At 44.5% G+C, this 20671-nt stretch overlaps 1 protein-coding gene across 2 annotated transcripts in view; it reads left to right on the top strand.

The window, feature by feature from the left end:
* LOC141265119 (ATP-binding cassette sub-family B member 5-like) overlaps positions 1–20671 on the top strand; it is a 173075-nt gene that overhangs the window by 82264 nt on the left and 70140 nt on the right. The window contains exons 2-10 of one of the 2 annotated variants that reach the window (XM_073677788.1): positions 1431–1552; positions 4271–4325; positions 8060–8210; positions 10538–10580; positions 10668–10859; positions 10945–11116; positions 19180–19304; positions 19392–19566; positions 19671–19784. In XM_073677788.1, coding sequence (XP_073533889.1) covers positions 1431–1552; positions 4271–4325; positions 8060–8210; positions 10538–10580; positions 10668–10859; positions 10945–11116; positions 19180–19304; positions 19392–19566; positions 19671–19784 — 1149 coding nt within the window. Of the gene's footprint in view, positions 1–1430; positions 1553–4252; positions 4326–8059; positions 8211–10537; positions 10581–10667; positions 10860–10944; positions 11117–19179; positions 19305–19391; positions 19567–19670; positions 19785–20671 lie in introns of those variants that run through there. The other variant, XM_073677787.1, reaches the window with a different exon arrangement.

The raw sequence follows: 20671 nt of genomic DNA, 5'->3' as shown, positions 1-20671 counted from the left end.
TTCAGAGAGACATTCCAGATGCTTCTCACAACCATAAATGTACCAGGAGGAGCCTCACAAGGAAAAAAAATCTATTTTAGTGAGTGTTAGTGAGCTCATTTCAGTTCAAAAATGGTTTTCATGAAAAATTTGTAATAAAAAATTCATTTTATAAGTCTATTTTCATTTATTTCGCGGTTTTGCCTTATTTAACATAGTTACCTAAATTGTCAGAAAATGGGATATCCTATGACAAAACGGAGGTCAATTTCGGATTCAGCGTACCAAAAAACATAAAGATTATGTGGAATAACCAAAACAGCTCTTGAAATTTTATTTTTTGTAGACCTGTGTTATCTTTTTGTGTGTTATAACTATTTGGTTTAAGAGGATCAAATCTAAAAGTTTGAAAATTGCAACATATTCAAATTTTTAGTCAAATTTCAATATTTTCATAAATAAATATAAATAATATTGACCAAAACGTATCACTAACATGAAGTACAGCATGTCACGAAAAAAATCATTGCAGAATCACTGGGATATGTTGAAGCCTTCCAGAGTTATTGCCAAATAAAATTACACTGGTCAGAAGTTTTAAATTTGGCCTGGTCAGGAAAGTGAAAACAGGCTCAGAGCTAAAGGGGTTAAAGGGAATCTATCAGCAGGATTTCACATCACAAACTAATTATATGTGCATGTAGCTGTTTCAAAGACAAGTTCAGTAATATCTTTACCTAGCCAGTCCAATCCTCAATTATTGAGAAATCAGTGTTTCAATTGATATGCAAACGAGGCTGAAGAGCTATTTGTAGATCTGAAGCATCTGTCACTTGAGCTCTAGTCTCCGCCCAGTACCACCTCTTCCTGTTTGACTGACAGCCTTCATGCTGTGTGACTTCAGGCAATGGAGCCATCAGTCAAGCAGGAAGAAGCAGCGCTGGGCGGTGAATAGAGCTGGAGTGACAGAGGCTTCAGAACTACAAATAGCTCTTCAGCCTCATTTGCATATCACTCAAGAGCTATATGCATATTTAAATAGTTTGGGAGTGGGAGAATCGTGCTCTCAGAGTCCCTTTAAGTTTATAAATACATTCAATAATGCTGACATCATAATAAAATGTATCATGATCTGAATTTTAATCACTGGATAACCATTTCCAGAAGAACTGATATGTAGTTTACTTGACATAGATATGTTATTTATATTCCAAAATAATAGTCCTCAGGTTGTACTGCTTGTATACTACTACCATACACTACACTCATAAGACAAAATCTATAATTTGTAAGATCAGTTTCATATGAGTGTACGCAGCCACATTTTAATTATATATATGTATAAAGTACCAGTAATAGAGTTCTATAATTTCATATCATATTACTGACCTTTCAATATGCAAACTAATGTGACTAATTCTAGATAACTCAGTCTTCTTTATTCTACATAGTGGTTTTCTTGGTTCTTTCGCTTAAGTGAAATCATGACCGACATTAAAGACTCTGACAAAAGGATGGATAATAACAATCCCAACACAAAAGTATTACTAGAAGAAACAAAAGACACCACCAGGTACAAAGTTTTTTAAAAATGATATTGATCTGCTCAAATTAAGATAATGTCTTGCCAACTGTTACTGAAGGGGTTTATTTACACGGGAATTAAAGTTTTTTTATACAGTTCGTGACGCCACCTGTGGTATGCCGCTATATGGAGCCGCCGCTGCGGAGCAGATCCTCTGGAGCTGGTGTCAGCGCAGCAGAGTTGGTTTAGCTCTCCACAGATAGAGCTTAGCTCCAGGGCAGTGTAGATGTTAAAGATGTTGCTGTGTAGTGCAGGGGTTGATGGTGCGGCAGTAATAATCGACAGAGACAGTGGGGTGAAGTCTTCAGAGTTTACTCACAGCTGTTAAGTTCCTCAGGTTGCAGTTTCCGGATTACGACCTCCCACGTCGTGCTGCGTTCACCAGGCAGGGGTTCAGCAAACTCCCAGGTGTTTCAAGAGTGCCTGACAGGACCCCGTTCTGTATGCCCTTCTCAGCCGTCTTCCTGCGCTGGCCCTCACCCTTTTTGCCCTGCGCCTCGCCAAACAATGTCCCAAGCCGGTATCCTCGGATCTTTCTGGGTATCCTGGAGTTCCCTGGATCCTATGTGGTTACCTTTTTGGCGACTTGAGTGCGAATGTGGCAACTGCACCCTGAAAGTACAGAAGCCTCCGGCTTCCAGTAGAACTTTGTAATTCTCACTGATTAGGGGCCAGTCCCCTCTGCGGCTCAATCCCTCCACCGCCTGGCAGATTCGGGCGTACAGGTGGCCTCCAGCACTGCCCATACCCCTGGGATCCCTTCTTCACTCCTGGAGCCTTCCTCCTGCTCCTCTCCTCCTCAGTCTGTCCTGGACCTCTCTGGCTAGGCCCTCCTCCTCCTGAGCAGAGCTCCTGCAGAGCTCCTGCTCCCTCTACTTCTCCTCCCAGACTGAACTCTCACATCCAAGATGGCTTCCCTCTTTATACTGTCCCTTACAAGTGCTCCCCTGATTTACTTCCTCCACCCACACACACTACATGGTTCCCCCTTCTTTGGTTCCCCCCAGTCCAGTCAGGGACAGGGCTCAGCAGGAAAGCGATGCATCTTGCCCCTCCTGCTGGTCTGGAGTAGTGTAGTGTTGGATGCAGGTGTTAGGGTCCCAGGCAGCACTCTATGCTTACCTCAGAGTGAGATACCACACCTCTGGGTGAGATGCAGTACCTCTGTGGCGACTGGACCCTCAGGGGCGCCACACATGCTCATATAAATATATAGTCAGTGTGACTTCTGGTGTGCCCAACCAGCACAGGGTGGGTGAAACACATAGAGACATTAGTTCGATAGGGGATAGTGTCACTGCACTGTAGATGTCAGGCAGTGTTGAGTATGGAGGTGACATTTAACAATTCCCTTTAGTAGTTATATTAATATGAAGTGAGACTCATAATATATAGGGGATTCTGGCTAGGCAATTGACTAGTTGAGGTGTGAGGCTAGCAGCCGGGTTTTGCAATAATACAACTTGTTGATAGGATTGGAATAATAATCTCAGCCGGTGTTGCAAATGATAGCTGTGAATTACAGCAACACTATAATACATAGCAACACCCTAATACACCTTGCTGATAGGATTTGAAACAGAACTGGTGTTATAAATAGTAGTCGGTGCTGGAATTCATAGCTGGGAGTAACAGCAACATTATAATACAGAGCTATCCCTTTTTTTACCCCTATTATGTGAGTTTAATATATATATATGAGTCTCTACTATTATTATCTAATGAATAGATATGTTGGAAAAATTATTCTCTAGTCTTAGGAAAATTTCTATCTTAGTCCTGTGACTAATAATTTTGCTAGATAGACCAGCACATAGCACCGTAGAATCCTTATCATTATATTTTAAAGTTTATATTAAAAGTTACATTTTATCAGTAAAATCCACCTTGATCAGTGATACTCCTGTCCTGTGTTAGTTACATGTCTCACACTAGTAACTCCCCCTTTTATTAAAAATAAGCTCTGGAGGCAGATTCTTATGCAGATCAGGGTCCGGCCCATAGATCTTATCAGTTCTTTTACACATAAGAAAAATGTGGATTTCTCTGGAATAGGACATCGGATCGCAGATTTAAAGGTAACATTTTATTCAGCTTCCTACGACCTACATGCCAATATAGACGGCTTAGAAGGGTTAATCCTACTGACAGATTCCCTTTAACGGTATTGTCTTTGTGAATGACAGCCCTAAGATACCAACCATACCACTAGTAGTACAGAAAGTGGTCAACTAGATTCTATACTCTGTGCTCATCTTAGAGTATTTTTACCATTGAATTTTTTTTTCACACAAGTTAAAATTATTGAATAGGAAAAACATTAAAAATAGCAAATCATCAACAGTAAAATAACATTTATGAAATCATGATGAAAATATTTGGTACAATATTTTTTTGAATTTGAAACCACAAAAAGTAATTTCAGGGTGGAAATGCAGAAAGTCATAACTCCTCCCTTATTTGCAATTTGTTTATTTGACCTGAAGAATGTATGATATATTTTCTTAGATAAAGTGAACATGTTACTGTAAATATAAAATGACAAAAAGTCACTTTTTTGTTACATAAGACTTCAATAAATATATGTAAAATACAGTATCACATGATATTAAAAAGAGCAATTATTATCTAATGTAAATAGGTTCAGGTCATTTATCTATCTATCTATTTGAGTGCATAATAAATCATGTAATGTTTTCTTTCTAGTGATGGAGAAAATAAACCAAAAGAAAAACCAAAGATGGTTGGGACATTTAAAGTTGTAAGTTAATTCACAAAGCAGATTTATAAGACTGCAGTTTTCAGAGATATGTTAATAGAGCCATTAAAAAGTTAAATCTTGTCCCACTGATCATGTTGTCCTATAGGCATTATTGTTTTAAAGCAGGAGGAATTGAACAGATATTGGTTTTAAGATAAGATTAATCATAACTTTAATCCCTTGATTTAAATAATGATTGACAGCTATCATTACAAGCACAGTCCCTTACACTCTCATTTATTTATTGAGACCACCCACTGGACTCCTAAGTCCAGTAAAAGCCGTAATTTAAATAAGTAAAGTCTATGGTCAATTTTTTACATAAAATTATAAATGTATCTGTTCAGCTGATCCTGCTCTTATAGGAGTTGACTAGTGTTGAGCGAGTATGTTCTGTTAACCCTTTCGGCGAGTATGCTCGGGCTGAGCACCAAGTAGTTACAGCTGCTCGGTGTTATGTTTGAATCGCTTCCGTGTGCATGATTTGCAACTGTTTGACTACTTTAATACATGTGAGGAATGTGTAAGAAATAGACATTCCTTACATGTACTAAATCTGTCAAACAGTCGCAAATCATGCACACGGGAGTGATTCAAGCATATCACCGAGCAGCTGTAACTACTCTGAGCTCGGCCCGAGCATACTCGCCGAAAGGGTTAACAGAGCATACTCTCTCAACACTAGAGTTGACCCCTTATTAATCGTGAGCTTTAAAAAATAAAAAAATCCACACTCATTTCCCAGACCGGGGCTGCTTCCCTATTCTCAGTGTCGTATTCCATGCCAGCTTGCTGACATCAATATCTGGCAGGGGCTTCACAGAAGCGCAGCAGTCAATCAGCAGCATTTCATTCTATAGTAGGGATGTCAAACATAAACACACAGAGGGCCAAAATGAAAAACTTGGACATCCAGTATACAGTATAATGGGCCCCACATAGTCCTCCATACAGAATAATGGGCCCCCCATAGTCCTCCATACAGAATAATGGGCCTCACATAGTCCTCCATACAGAATAATGGCCCCCCCCATAGTCCTCCATACAGGATAATGGGCCCCCCATAGTCTTCCATACAGAATAATGGGCCCCACATAGACCTCTATACAAAATAATGGGCTCCCCGTAGTCCTCCATACAGAATAATGAGCCCCACATAGTCTTCCATACAGAATTATGGGCCCCACATAGTTCTCCATACAGCATAATGGGCACCACATAGTCCTCAATACAGAAAAATGGGCCCCACATAGACCTCCATACAAAAAAAATGGCCCCCCGTTGTCCTCCATACAGAATAATGGACCCCACATAGTCCTCCATACAAAATAATGGCCCCCCCATAGTCCTCCATACAGAATAATGGGCCCCCCATAGTCTTCCATACAGAATAATGGGCCCCACATAGACCTACCTCTATACAAAATAATGGGCTCCCCGTAGTCCTCCATACAGAATAATGAGCCCCACATAGTCTTCCATACAGAATAATGGGCCCCACATAGTTCTCCATACAGCATAATGGGCACCACAGAGTCCTCAATACAGAATAATGGGCCCCACATAGACCTCCATACAAAAAAAATGGCCCCCCGTTGTCCTCCATACAGAATAATGGACCCCACATAGTCCTCCATACAGAATAATGGCCCCCACATAGTCCTCCATACAGAATAATGGGCCCCACATAAACCTCCATACAAAATAATGGGCCCACCGCAGTCCTCCATACAGAATAATGGGTCCCCGTAGTCCTCCATACAGAATAATGGGCCCCACATAGTCCTCCATACAAAATAATGGGCACCACATAGTCCTCCATACAGAATAATGGCCCCAAATATTCCTCCATATAGAATAATGGGCCCCACATAAACCTCAATTGAAAATAATGGGCCCGCCGTAGTCCTCCATACAGAATAATGGGCCCCCCGTAGTCCTCTATACAGAATAATGGGCCCCACATAGTCCTCCATACAGAATAATGGGAACCACATAGTCCTCTATACAGAATAATGGCCCCACATAGTCCTCCATATAAAATAATAACCCTACATAGTCCTCCATACAGAATAATGGGCCCCACATAGTCCTCCATACAGAATAATGGCCCCCACATAGTCCTCCATACAGAATAATGGGCCCCACATAAACCTCCATACAAAATAATGGGCCCACCGTAGTCCTCCATACAGAATAATGGGCCCCCCGTAGTCCTCCATACAGAATAATGGGCCCCACATAGTCCTCCATACAAAATAATGGGCCCGCCGTAGTCCTCCATACAGAATAATGGGCCCCCCGTAGTCCTCTATACAGAATAATGGGCCCCACATAGTCCTCCATACAAAATAATGGGAACCACATAGTCCTCTATACAGAATAATGGCCCCACATAGTCCTCCATATAAAATAATAACCCTACATAGTCCTCCATACAGAATAATGGGCCCCACATAGTCCTCCATACAGAATAATGGCCCCACATAGGGGTGTTGGTTCTGATGTCGCTGGCCAAATATAACCACCCTGCAGGCCAGATTTGGCCCATGAGGCCGGAGTTTGACAAATGTGCTCTAGAGTGTCATTTCTGCTCAGATAAAATGTGAATGTTGCAGCCAATGAGAGGGTAAATATTCGCTGCAGGGCTTACGTAATGCCTCCAGTGGTTGCTAATGCAGAACTTTACAGTTACACTATGGATTTGGGCCCAGAGCAAAGTGGTTACCATCGGCAATAGGAAGAGGGCAATATAAATGATGGCTGGGAGTTCCAGGACTTATCAGGCTACCACAATCACTGGTTTAGGTCACACTATTAACTAAGGGCATTTTGACCTGTACTCATCTTGATATAGGCTAAAGGCTGAAAATAGTCCACAACCACTTGTAATGTCTGCGGTCACCTCTATACTCAAAGCGCTCACTGCAGTTATAATCGTAACAACAGTGCACAGCAGATCCTTGGCATAGACAGTGGTCCATAATCAACTCGTGGATTCTACTCATGGATTCTAACATGGCTATCCCGCTTAGAAAATCCAACGTCAACCATGGATTCTCCTTACTATTCCAAACCAGGACAGTGTTTATCCAATTTAATAAACAAAATGTCAGAAATGGCACAACTTAGCATAATATGAAAAAGGAAACACTAGTTATTTCAGTAGTGGTCACTGTCCAAAGATACATTAATAGGAAGAGGATAGCTCAGTAACAATCCCTATCAAAGCATCCCCTTACATGCTTCCACAAGTCTCATACAATGAATACAGCTATACTGATACTTATGGTGATCACACAGAAATCATTAGGCCACAGTACAAGTGTGACAGTATAAGGGTACTTTCACATTGCGTACTTCCCCACTCTCAATAGCCCCGTTGGGGTTTACGTCCGAGCCCCCCCCCCCCCCCACCGGAAAACCAGATTCGTGTTTTTAACCCCATGGGGCCATTGACTTTAATGGTGTCTATCGAGTCAATGTGTGCTTTGTTGTGCATCACTTTCAGACATATACACCTAAAGGAGGCGGACACCCAGATGCAGTCTACTACATCTGAGTGTCCGTCTTCAGTAGGCATCAATATTGATAATGCAACAAAGATTCAAGCAATTAAAATACTTCTCCACATTTTAAAATTCCACAATATAGCCCTTTAGATGACGCTACCACTTCGCTTCTCCACTATTTGCAATTGTAAACTATTGAGTGTTTATTCTCTTCTTTGTTAGTTTCGATATGCGAGTCGGCTGGATATTTTCTACATGATTCTAGGATTTCTTGGAGCAGTTGTAAATGGCCTAAGCCAACCACTAATGCTCATTGTGTTTGGTGAAATGACAGACAGCCTTGTATGTCACAACTCATCAATCCAAAACACCAGTAAGAGCTATACTATTTTATTATAATTATTATTACCTGTATGTTGACATTTTCTGACATGTTATAGTTCAATGAGCTGTATAAATCCATACCTGATAAAATAATGTTTCATTTCATATGATAAAATATGAACAATATTTACAAGTGCTTCTCACTAAATTAGAATATCATCAAAAAGTTAATGTATTTCAGTTCTTCAATACAAAAAGTGAAGCTCATATATTATATAGAGTCATTACACACAGAGTGATCTATTTCAAGTGTTTATTTCTCTTAATGTTGATGATTATGGCTTACAGCCAATGAAAACACAAAAGTCATTATCTCAGTAAATTAGAATAATTAACAAAACACACTTGCAAAGGCTTCCTAAGTGTTTAAAAGGTCCCTTAGTCTGTTTCAGTAGGCTCCACAATCATGGGGAAGACTGCTTACTTGACAGATGTCCAGTAGGCAGTCATTGACACACTCTACAAGGAGGGTAAGCCTCAAAAGGTGGAAGGAAAAAGTGTTGTAGAAAAAGGTGCACAAGCAACCGGGATAACCGCAGCCTTGAAAGGATTGTTAAGAAAAGGTCATTCAAAAATTTAGGGGAGATTCACAAGGAGTGGACTGCTGCTGGAGTCATTGCTTCAAGAGCCACCACACACAGAGGTATTGAAGACATGGGCTACAAGTGTCACATTCCTTGTTTCAAGCCACTCAATAGACAATGCCAGAGGGACATGGAGAGAAAAAAACCTGGACTGTTGCTCAGTGGTCCAAGGTGTTGTTTTAAGATGAAAGTAAATTTTGCATTTCATTTGGAAATCAAGGTCTCACAGTCTGGAGGAAGAGTGGAGAGGCCACTATCCAAGCTGTTTGAGGTCTAGTGTGAAGTTTCCACAATCAGTGATGGTTTGGGGAGCCATGTCATCTGCTGGTGTAGGTCCACTGTGTTTTATCAAAACCAAAGTCAGTGCAGCCGTCTACCAGGAAATTTTAGAGCACTTCATGCTTCCCTCTGCCGACAAGCTTTTTGGAGATGGAAATTTCATTCTCCAGCAGGACTTGGCACCTGTTCACACTGCCAAAAGGACCCATACCTGATTTAAAAACATTAGTATCACTGTGCTTGATTGGCCAGCAAACTCGCCTGACCTTAACCACATAGAGAATCTATGGGGTATTGTCAAGAGGAAGATGAGAGACACCAGACCCAACAATTCAGACAAGCTGAAGGCTGCTATCAAAGCAACCTGGGCTTCCTTAACACCTCAGCAGTGCCACAGGCTGATCGTCTCCATGCCACGCTGCATTGATGCAGTAATTGATGCAAAAGGAGCCCCGACCAAGTAATGAGTGCATATACTGAACATACATTTCAGTAGGCCAACATTTCAGTTGTCATAAAGTATTATAATTTACTGAGACAATGACTTTTGTGTTTTCATTGGCTGTAAGCTAATTCTAATTTAGTGAGAAGCGCTTGTAATTTTTATCATAATGAAAGTGCCCTTTGCCTCCTTAGTGATATCTGCCGTGCATGTACATGAAGAGACTCCGATTGGGAGGTCGAGCTTGTGTAGTCAGGCACTCATTCTGCACATGTAGTAAAATGAGATTAGTTGACCGGCTGTACACACAACTTTATACAAGGCACTTGTAAACTTAAATAAATTGGTTATATATGTACTGGGTACATCTTAGTATGTGTTATTATATACATTGCTGATTCTCACTGCACATATTCTGATTTCCATTGGTTCTGTACATGTGTCTGGCCAGGTAAGGGGTTTCATTTTACTTTAGTACATGTGCAAGATGAGTGGAGATTAAAGAATGAAGATTGACGGTGTTTGCTTGACCACCCGATCACAGTCTTTTTCATGAGTGTGCAGAGCAGGCACCATTAGGTGCAAGGGCGTGCCATCAGTAAGATAAAAGTTAAGGCGCCCATACACATTAAATTAACGTTGGCCGAACCAACCAAAATCGATGGGTTCAGTCCACAGTCTAATGTGAACAGAGAACTCCAACAGATGATGTCAGGGGAGATTTGGATCCAGCATGTCTGATTTCAGACTGCCAATTCTTTTGTTCTCTAAGAAATAAGCCATCGTCTGAGATATCAATGGGAGTGTTGGACGAGATAGCTGCTGGCCGAAAAATCAGTGGAACCATCGTTCTGCCATCAGGTATCTAAAGTCTACAGGGGAGCTTTAAATAGCTTCATAAATAAGTAAACCCCCAACAAGTCTAACATTTATCACTTATTCCCTCAGCAGAAAATCCCTTTAACTTGTACTCAATACAATATAATAAAATGCAGTTTCTCTTTTTCACAGCTGAATGTGATAAATTCAAACCTCTTCCTGAACAGATGACAGAGTAAGTTTTTGGGATTGTATGGCTTCTAGCCGCACTTTGTCATGACGTAATAAGTATATCTCATATGATATCACTCTTTATCACCAGGTATGCTTTGTACTACGTGGCAATAGGAGCAGCTGTAATGCTATGTGGCTATGGCCAAGTTTCATTTTGGGTTCTAGCTGCAGCGAGACAGACAAGGAGGATGAGGAAGATGTTTTTTCATTCAGTTTTATCACAAGAAATGAGTTGGTTTGACGTTACGAAATCTGGAGAACTTAACACTCGTCTTACAGAGTAAGAGCACTGTTGTTCTTAACTTATCTTCTAGAAACATTTACATTAGTGTATGTATTAATTACTGCAATAATCGTTTTTGTAGAGATGTCAACAAGATCAATGATGGAATAGGAGATAAAGTCGGCCATCTTGTGCAGAACGTTACATCTGCCCTAGGAGGACTAATAATTGGACTAGTCAAAGGTTGGCAACTTGGCCTGGTCATATTGGCTACAAGTCCTCTGGTGACAATTGCAACTGCACTTTGTTCTAAGGTAAAGCCTTCAATTTATTTGAATTAATACAAGGTTTAGATTCTAAAGAAAATAATGTGTTTAATATGTGACTGGCAAGTGGATTTGTGCTGACAAGTAGAACATATGCTTTAAGGATCTTAAAATTTTCCAACAGTACATTAAAACTGCAATTTCTTTTCACTCAAATGTACAATTTGTATTAAGGATCTTCTTAACAATTTTCAATGTCACATTAAAACTGCAAAAAAAAAATGCAACTCAAATGTGCGATTTTTGTAACAGACCATTAAACTTTTTTAGACATTTCTGAAAAGTTCAACTAAAGAAAGTATCTAAAATAATTTGTGAAATTTAGTAGAAAATAAAAAAATAGGCCACAAAGTAATACAGCATCAATGTGAACCTATTTCAAGAATAATCATAATACTAAATCAGGATCTGAAAAGTTATATGAAAGTGGAACTGAACTTTCAGGTGAATTTTCAGAATGAAATGTCATCTGTTTGCATGAGGAATAGCACTGTTTCTGTCCATTACATGATTTATATCCATCATTTTTAGCACTTTTTTCCTCTGCACTACAAGTCTCAGCAGTTTTACTTATGTTTCTCTGCTGGTGCCTCCCTCTAGCTCCTGCTATAGATTTTTATAGTCAGCAGGTGTAATTTGACCTTTAACTGGAGACCGATCTGTAGACAGATGTAAGCAGTTTTTTGAGAGTGAATGACTTGTTCAGGAAAAAAGAAGGGATTAATAAGACGAGAAAGAGGCATTTTTCTCTAATAAGATAAATTACAAAGTTTCTTCTTTTGTACTTTTTATTTCTAAAAAAAGATTAAAGGTGTGGCTTCTTTTTAAGTGTAAAAAAGTAGCAAAGCAAATCCACCAGAATTGTGGCACAAATTGCTTCGAAAAATTGTAAAGTTTTTGCACAACTCGAAGTTGCGCAGAAATTAGGCAACTTTTGGCAAATTTAAGGCATGCGTCTCTTATAGAATCAGGATCATCTGACTCGTACTCACCGGTCTGGATGTATTGGGATCTTAGTGCTTATCCTGAATGAAAAAAACAGTACATGCTAATGTTGCCCTGAATAAGTCTGAATTGCAATTTAGCACATTTTACTTGACTGGGAATGACACTTACTATAGACAAAGTGGAAGTGTTTTTGGATGCAAATTCATAAGAAGGTCAATAGGAAATCCACTTCTAAGACTCAAAACTAAACATTAGAACCGATTCATGTTTTTTTCCCTAGAATTTTTGCATTAAACACCCTTAAATCTTGCAAAATTTTTTGCATAACATGAGGTTGCGCAAATGACTCGCCCCCTGGGCCGTGGGGCACGCGGAACCGGGCGATAGGGAGACGTTGGGGGTAGTAGTGGTGGTGGCTCGGTCCCGCGGCTCAGGGTGGTCAGGCCAATGGTAGTCTGCTACGTGCTTTAGATAATGTCCGACTACGCCACCCGTGGATTGCGGTTATTAGGAACCGCCGCTGCAAGGCAGTCCGCTGGGGCTGATGATGGGTGCAGCTGAGGTGATGTGACTCCCCACGGGAAGAGTGCATCCCCAGGGCAGTGTAGTGGATGCTGGGAGTGATGGTAGTGAGAGTCCCAGTGCCGGTAGTGCCGGAGGAGTGAAAAAACACACAGACAACGTACTGCAGTCCAGCGTCTTTACTCACGGTTAATATCCAAGTCACTTCAGCTGGCAATGACTGCCCGAGCCGTGCTGCGTCCACCAGGTGTGGGGCTCGGTCAACTCCCAGGCAGTTCAGGAGCATGGCACAGGACCCCCTTTTATCCTTTCTCTGGCCTGCCTCACCAGTGACCCACTTTTGTCCAGCTGCCGCAGACCTGTGCGGTTAAACGTGGGCCCCGTCCTCCGCCGTCCTATATGGTGCCTTCCTAGTGGATGTAGTGAGGTGTCGCACCAATATATGATCACGACGACCGGTCTTTGGCTGAGGGTTGTTTCTCCTCCACCAACTTGGGATCCGGTACCCTTAATCTGCCTGACCCTGCACCCTGGATTCTCGTGGGTTCTTAGGGTTCCTTCCACCTTCTTGTTCCTGAGCCCTTCTGTTTCTCTGTCTCTCCTTCTTTGCAGTTCCTTTCTGTTTCTGTTCCTTTCTCTTGGAGCTGAGATGAGCTAGAATCTCAGCTCCCCTTCACCTCCTCCTCGGCCTCTTCTCTAGGCCCACTTCTCCTTCTCCTCTCAGGCCCCGGCCTCTTCCCTAGGCCTGCCTCTGGAGCAGCACTCAGCCTGAGCTGCTGCTCCCTGTCTTCTCCTCTCCACAGAACTGAACACTGTTCTAAGATGGTGCCCACCTTTTATACCTCCCTCTAGCCATGAGCCCAGGTGACCAGCAACCAATGAGCTCCTTCCTACACTCAGGAACCAACCCCTATCTGCCCCTACAGCACTGGGTGTTCCACCCCTCCCTCCCCACTCCAGCAGGGACATGGTCGGTCGTGCCTGCACTTCTGTCTAGTGGGAGCACCGTTGAGCTGTCCCTGGGAAATGGGGTGTGTGTGCTGCATGCAGCTAACTGAGCCCTGGTCCATACTCCATCCTTACCTGGGAGTGGAATATCACACCTCTGGTCTGAGGTGCAATACCCCTGTAGCGGCCGAACCCTCGGGGCGCTACATTCCCCCCTGGTAAAGCACAGCACGTCCTCGGGCTGGAAAAGAGCAAAAACAGGTAATAACAGGACATGCAAACTTTTTTAAAACTTTTCACATTTAGAAACAGACAATACGGTTCAGTTCCCTTTATGGGACATACTTTTCTTTTCACTAGACATTATAGAAAACTTTTTCAATACTTCCGGAACTCTTTTGTATAAAACATTATAGAAAACTTTCACATGACTATTTAGCAGCATATAAAACCTTTTCACATAAAACATTTTTTTTAATTAAAGCACATTCTTGTATTCTTGGTTCATGGTCGCGGTGCAACTTGCGACCAGGTGTTCTTTCTTCTTCTAAGTGCAACAGTCCAGCAAATTTGTAGACTAGAGGTAGACGTTGCAGTCTTTTTATAAAACCAGTAGGGGGCGCTTTAAGAAGCGCAACTATTTACAAGGGATTGGCCGTTCCCAGTCCTCGGCCGGTGGGGATAGGGGAATGGCTGCTCACAGTCCTCAGCCTGTTAGGGGAAGAGGGATGGCTGCTCACAGTCCTCAGCCTGGCTACTTAGGGGATAGGGGATAACGTTCACACAGTTCTATATCAGTCCCAACGGGGACCACACTTCACTCTGTAACAGTCCCACACAGTTCCTTTGCACCCTTATGGGTAACTATTTACAATTCCACTTTACCGTTCACGGGTAATGGTGTCTTTGCGACGCTCCTTCTTCCTCCTCATACGGCTCTTCAGACCCGTCCGGGTCCTCTTGGCTCTCCTCATAGCCGCGGTGTTGTAGCTCCTCCTCGGTGAGCCGGTGGACATGTAGGGCATATGGTCCTTTTGCACCTACGTGGCGGGTGAAGGTGACCACATCACCAGGGTACAGGTCACGGCCATGATGCCCCTCAGGTAGATGACTTTCGACATCCCTGCGGGTCACAAAGACGTCGCCTGCTGTTTCTGGGCCCCTGATGAAGCCCCAGCCGTTCTCCATGTGGAACTTGACTATGGTCCCGGTGATTCGGGGACCACGGGCAGCTTTGGGGTCTTGGCGGGCCTTACGTTTTTGTTCAGCACTCTGGGCTTGGAGCCGTTCCTCCCTGACGCGCCTCTCTCGTCGCTCCTGCTCAAAGGTCGCTAGTTGCTGGTGACAGGCCTCCAGACGACGGACCGCGTCTGCCCGGGTCTCTTGGGAGAATCCCATCAAGTTCTCGCCGGTGGGGTCCCACGCAAATTGGATGTCCTCCAGTGGGGGTAGGGGGACCTCTACGGGTTCTGGAGCCGGTAACAGAGGCTCGCGCGGGGGCTGGGTCTTCCATGGCTGATTGCTGATGACTTCGGCCGGCCACTCCAGGGGCAGTCCATCCGGACCGGTATGATGGGCAATCAAGTCCACACCCAGACGTGGTATGGTGGAGGGACTTGATCTGGGGGCAGCGCCCGGGGGCACTCGGCCTTGCGACCAGGCCAGGGGTCTCTCGGTCGCGCTAGGTGGTAGTCCCGTCCGGGACAGGGGCGCAGGCTCAGCGATGGCGCCCGGGTCATCCAGGCCTTGCGACCAGGCCGATGACGCTTCTCGTTTTACGGTGCCCGGGGTCAGGGGGCGTGGCGACGGGCAGGGCGTGGCCGCGGCGCTCACCGCTTGAGGCCTAGCTGGAAGTAGTGGCGGCGCGGCAACAGGCGCGGTGAGTGGGGCTTCGGGTGCCGCGACTGGGGGCTGGGGCAGGCTTGCGGTTGCTGGGCTTGGGGTGGTGACGTCCCCTTCACTTGCCTCAGTCCTCGCGGCTCCCTCCGCGGCGTCGCCTCCGGTCCTCTCTCCTCTTGCGCCGTCCTCCGAGGCAGGCAAACCGCGGGGTGCGGCTGAAGTCTGTCGCTGGTGGGTCTCGGCCTGCCGGGCCAGTTCTTTTCTCCACTCTGTGAGTGCATCTTGCTGCGCCCGTACCATCCTCCGCTCCAGGTCCTCCAGTGCAGCTTGCGCATGCTCCGGATCTCTGGGGAGCTGCGCCAGGACTTCTGCTAGGCTGCAGAGCGGTTCGGCCTGCAGCAGGCTTCGGGCCAGGAGACTGGTGCTGCTCAGGGCGTCCATTCCCGGGTGCGGTCTGTCTGGACTGATCCAGACCACCCCCTGCCCCGCAGTTTTCTTCTCTTTCCACCCCCATTGGGGGCGGCCCCGGGGCAACTTGGTGACAATCACTTTCAGGGGCAGCCCCCCCATGTTGATAGACATCTCCACTGCTGCATTCATGGCTGGTGGGGGCGGGCCCTTTCTTTGGCGCCATTCTGGGACCTGGCCCACGATGGGAGGTGGCTTCCTGCTGTCTTTTGGTGCACACATAATGGCGTCCGCTCTGCCAGGGCGGGAAAGACGGATGAAGATGGCGGGAAACGGTCCAAGATGGCGTCTGATGGCGGGAATCGGCTCCGGATGGCGGGAAACGACTCCGGACGGCGGGAATCTTCTTTTTAAGGTACATGTGCAATTTTCTTCCGGCATGCAATACCCGTTTGTGGCGGGTTGGTCACGATCCTGCCGACTACGCCAAAGCTAACTCGCCCCCTGGGCCGTGGGGCACGCGGAACCGGGCGATAGGGAGACGTTGGGGGTAGTAGTGGTGGCGGCCCGGTCCCGCGGCTCAGGGTGGTCAGGCCAATGGTAGTCTGCTACGTGCTTTAGATAATGTCCGACTACGCCACCCGTGGATTGCGGTTATTAGGAACCGCCGCTGCAAGGCAGTCCGCTGGGGCTGATGATGGGTGCAGCTGAGGTGATGTGACTCCCCACGGGAAGAGTGCATCCCCAGGGCAGTGTAGTGGATGCTGGGAGTGATGGTAGTGAGAGTCCCAGTGCCGGTAGTGCCGGAGGAGCGAAAAAGCACACAGACAACGTACTGCAGTCCAGAGTCTTTACTCACGGTTAATATCCAAGTCACTTCAGCTGGCAATGACTGCCCGAGCCGTGCTGCGTCCACCAGGTGTGGGGCTCGGTCAACTCCCAGGCAGTTCAGGAGCATGGCACAGGACCCCCTTTTATCCTTTCTCTGGCCTGCCTCACCAGTGACCCACTCTTGTCCAGCTGCCGCGGACCTGTGCGGTTAAACGTTGGCCCCGTCCTCCGCCGTCCTATATGGTGCCTTCCTAGTGGATGTAGTGAGGTGTCGCACCAATATATGATCACGACGACCGGTCTTTGGCTGAGGGTTGTTTCTCCTCCACCAACTTGGGATCCGGTACCCTTAATCTGCCTGACCCTGCACCCTGGATTCTCGTGGGTTCTTAGGGTCCCTTCCACCTTCTTGTTCCTGAGCCCTTCTGTTTCTCTGTCTCTCCTTCTTTGCAGTTCCTTTCTGTTTCTGTTCCTTTCTCTTGGAGCTGAGATGAGCTAGAATCTCAGCTCCCCTTCACCTCCTCCTCGGCCTCTTCTCTAGGCCCACTTCTCCTTCTCCTCTCAGGCCCCGGCCTCTTCCCTAGGCCTGCCTCTGGAGCAGCACTCAGCCTGAGCTGCTGCTCCCTGTCTTCTCCTCTCCACAGAACTGAACACTGTTCTAAGATGGTGCCCACCTTTTATACCTCCCTCTAGCCATGAGCCCAGGTGACCAGCAACCAATGAGCTCCTTCCTACACTCAGGAACCAACCCCTATCTGCCCCTACAGCACTGGGTGTTCCACCCCTCCCTCCCCACTCCAGCAGGGACATGGTCGGTCGTGCCTGCACTTCTGTCTAGTGGGAGCACCGTTGAGCTGTCCCTGGGAAATGGGGTGTGTGTGCTGCATGCAGCTAACTGAGCCCTGGTCCATACTCCATCCTTACCTGGGAGTGGAATATCACACCTCTGGTCTGAGGTGCAATACCCCTGTAGCGGCCGAACCCTCGGGGCGCTACACAAACATTTTGTGACATGTGTCATTTTTCTTCCACTTTTGGCTACCTCTGCCAAGGTAGGATCACCTACTTACAAATTCCCACCTGACAATGTCTGAATGAATTAGGCACATCTTACTACAGCACTTTTATCTTTATTAAGGATTTGGCCACTACTAGAATAGGCCATCAATATCTGATTGGTGGAGGTGCAACACCCAGAACCCCCACCAATCAGCTGTTACCAGCACCTTTGACGGAAGGAAGTTCTCGGCTGCTGGAACACAGCAGATCTGTCATTTTTATAGTGGCCGCAGCTAAGTGCTAGAGATCCACACCCTATTCAAGTGAATAGTGGTTGCAGCCACTATAGTCTTGATGGTGCTGCTGTGTTCTGGCAACATCTGAGAATTTTGGGCCACCGCCGGAGTAAGTAACAGCAGTTTGCAGGGATGCTGTGTGTCATGGCCCCCTGATCAGATATTGATGGCCTATCCCAAGGGCAGACCATCAATAAAAAAAGAAGTGGTCAACCTTTTTAAGACTGGAGTGCAAAATGCCAGTCTTAATGAATCGGGCCCATTGTTTTTCTTGAATTGTAATCATTGAATGAGTTGCATTATATTACAGGTTCAGCACCTGCCTCCTCATTTGTGAAGTGCCATCTACTTGACAGTGCCGCCTCCTTTCAATATAATGACCTACCTCAATATAAATGCATACTCTCATCAAAGTCCCACTATACAGTCATCTCAATGCTGTAGATCTCGATATTTATTTATTTTACTCACTTATATATCACCATTAATTCCCCAGCGCTTTACAGACATTATGGGCGCTGTCCCCATCAGGGCTCACAATCTACATTCCCTATCAGTATGTCTTTGGAGTGTGGGAGGAAACTGGAGAACCTGGAGGAAAATCACACAAACACGGGGAGAACATACAAACTCCTTGCAGATGTTGTCCTTGGTGGGATTTGAACCCAGGACCCCAGTGCTGCAAGGCTGCAGTGCTAACCACTGAGCCAACGTGTAAAGAAACAGCTGATACAAAGCAGAGAACTTCTAATGGTTCTTTATAAAGATAAATTTGTATAACGTACAAAATCTTCAGTCCGTGATGGAATAAGTCGTCACTATTCTCACCAATATGAAATTAGTCCTTTTTAATGAGGTATTAAAGGCTCCATTAAAGCCAAGTTAGTAGAAGTATTGGCAAAGATGCTGCATTAGTGACCAACTGTCTGCACTTGTTGAATGACGTTTCGGGGACCACCCCTTTTCTGAAGCATGTTCTGGAGGAGCATGTGACCATCAACCTTGTCCTATTGGAAACAAGATTCCCATATGGGGAAGGTGGCAGTAATTTAGAAATGAGAACCTGTAATACATTAGTAGGTGTCATAACATCATTCCCCAACACATTTGTTAAAACAAAGATAAAGTGGATAACCCCTTTAAATTTTCTATCCTGAATGCCAGTTTTGCTTATTATCATGGGTGTGAAGCTGTTGGTTAATGATTGTTCAGTATGTAATATGCAATATGATTGCAATAATAATTTTATCACAATTTTAGATGATGGTGCAACTGACTAGTAAGGAGCTGTCAGCTTATGCAAAAGCTGGATCTGTAGCCGATGAGGTCCTTTCTTCAATACGAACTGTCGCTGCATTTGGAGGACAGGAGAAAGAAATACAAAGGTACAGATGTCATGTAGGGTCAAGTATAGAAAACATTTCACATACAAAAGTAACACATTATTTAAATACTTTATTCTCATATTTTAGATATACAAAGAATTTGGGAGAAGCCCAAAAAATTGGAATCAAAAAGGCCATTGCCTCTCAGCTGGCTGTTGGTTTTATGTACTTTATTATTTATGCCTCTTATGCACTTGGATTTTGGTATGGCTCAGTCTTAATATTAGGAGGATACGGATATACCATCGGAAATGTTCTTGTGGTGAGTTTTACAAAATGAATACTACGATCATTCTATAAAAAAAATAAATTTCAGCATTCTGTGATTTACAAAATGTATTTTCATTTTAATGTCTTTCTCTTCAGGTCTTATTCAGTGTTGTCCTTAGCAGTTACTGTGTTGGTCAGGCTGCTTCCCACCTTGAAGCTTTCTCAGTGGCCAGGGGAGCTGCTTATAACATATTCCATACTATTGACCAGGTAAATCGTTGGGTATTCTTTTTGATTTGTCTGACCTAGGCTTTATTATTAACAGACACACTAATTCCATGAAACATTTGTTTTAGAGGCTATTAATAAGTAGGTTGTATCCTGTCTAATGTGAATGCAGACTTCAGAATCATTATGGCGAACACACAGAATGCTGTCCCGATTCTCTTGTGTTGATGACGAAAACAGGCAGTCACATGACCCCAAGTATGCGACTTGCATACTCTAGGCCACATTTCTACTAGACATGTTCAGCCGCGCTCAATTCACTTGTACTGAGTGAGGCCATGCACGTCTAGTCTGCACATGACTGCATGTATACAAGTCATATACTTGTGGTCTCGTGACCGCCTGCTCTTGCCGGCAACACCGAAGACTCCTGACAGTGTGTGAGCACTGTAAGGAATCAGAAGTCTGCAGTCATCTAGAGTGACTGCAGAGTTTTAGCAAAAGCCCGGACAAAGCCTTAATAATAATAATCATCAGAGAGAGGAATCCCAATTCCCCAAGTCTCAAATCACTCTAATAGAAGTCTATAGCTAACAGAGAAAGCTTTTTTTTTTTTTTGTTTGTTTATAAGGTTTATTCATTGCATAAATTAAAATTTTCCAACCTTTTGATATAATTTGCATTACTCACCATTTTTAAACAGAAACTCTCTGCTGAAGAATCATTATTTACCTGTAGCTGCAGATACAGTCTTTAATCTGCATGCAAATAGCATTTTTACCGTGTTTGGCTGGCTTCCTTGAACAGCAGCTACAGGGAAGACATGAAGTTAAATTCTCCCTGAAGCGGTTGGTTGCAGGAGATCTCTACGCTTGGCATTGCAGACAGCTTCTTAGATGAGAGGCTGTCTTTAGGACCTAGCGGCTACC

The sequence above is a fragment of the Phyllobates terribilis genome, unplaced genomic scaffold (genome assembly GCF_046119375.1).
Source record: "Phyllobates terribilis strain yellow unplaced genomic scaffold, ASM4611937v1 Scaffold_4__5_contigs__length_816908805, whole genome shotgun sequence".
In the NCBI taxonomy this organism is placed as follows: domain Eukaryota; kingdom Metazoa; phylum Chordata; class Amphibia; order Anura; family Dendrobatidae; genus Phyllobates; species Phyllobates terribilis.
The sequence above is the reverse complement of the archived record's forward strand: the minus strand, read 5'-3'. Positions and strand labels throughout refer to the sequence as shown.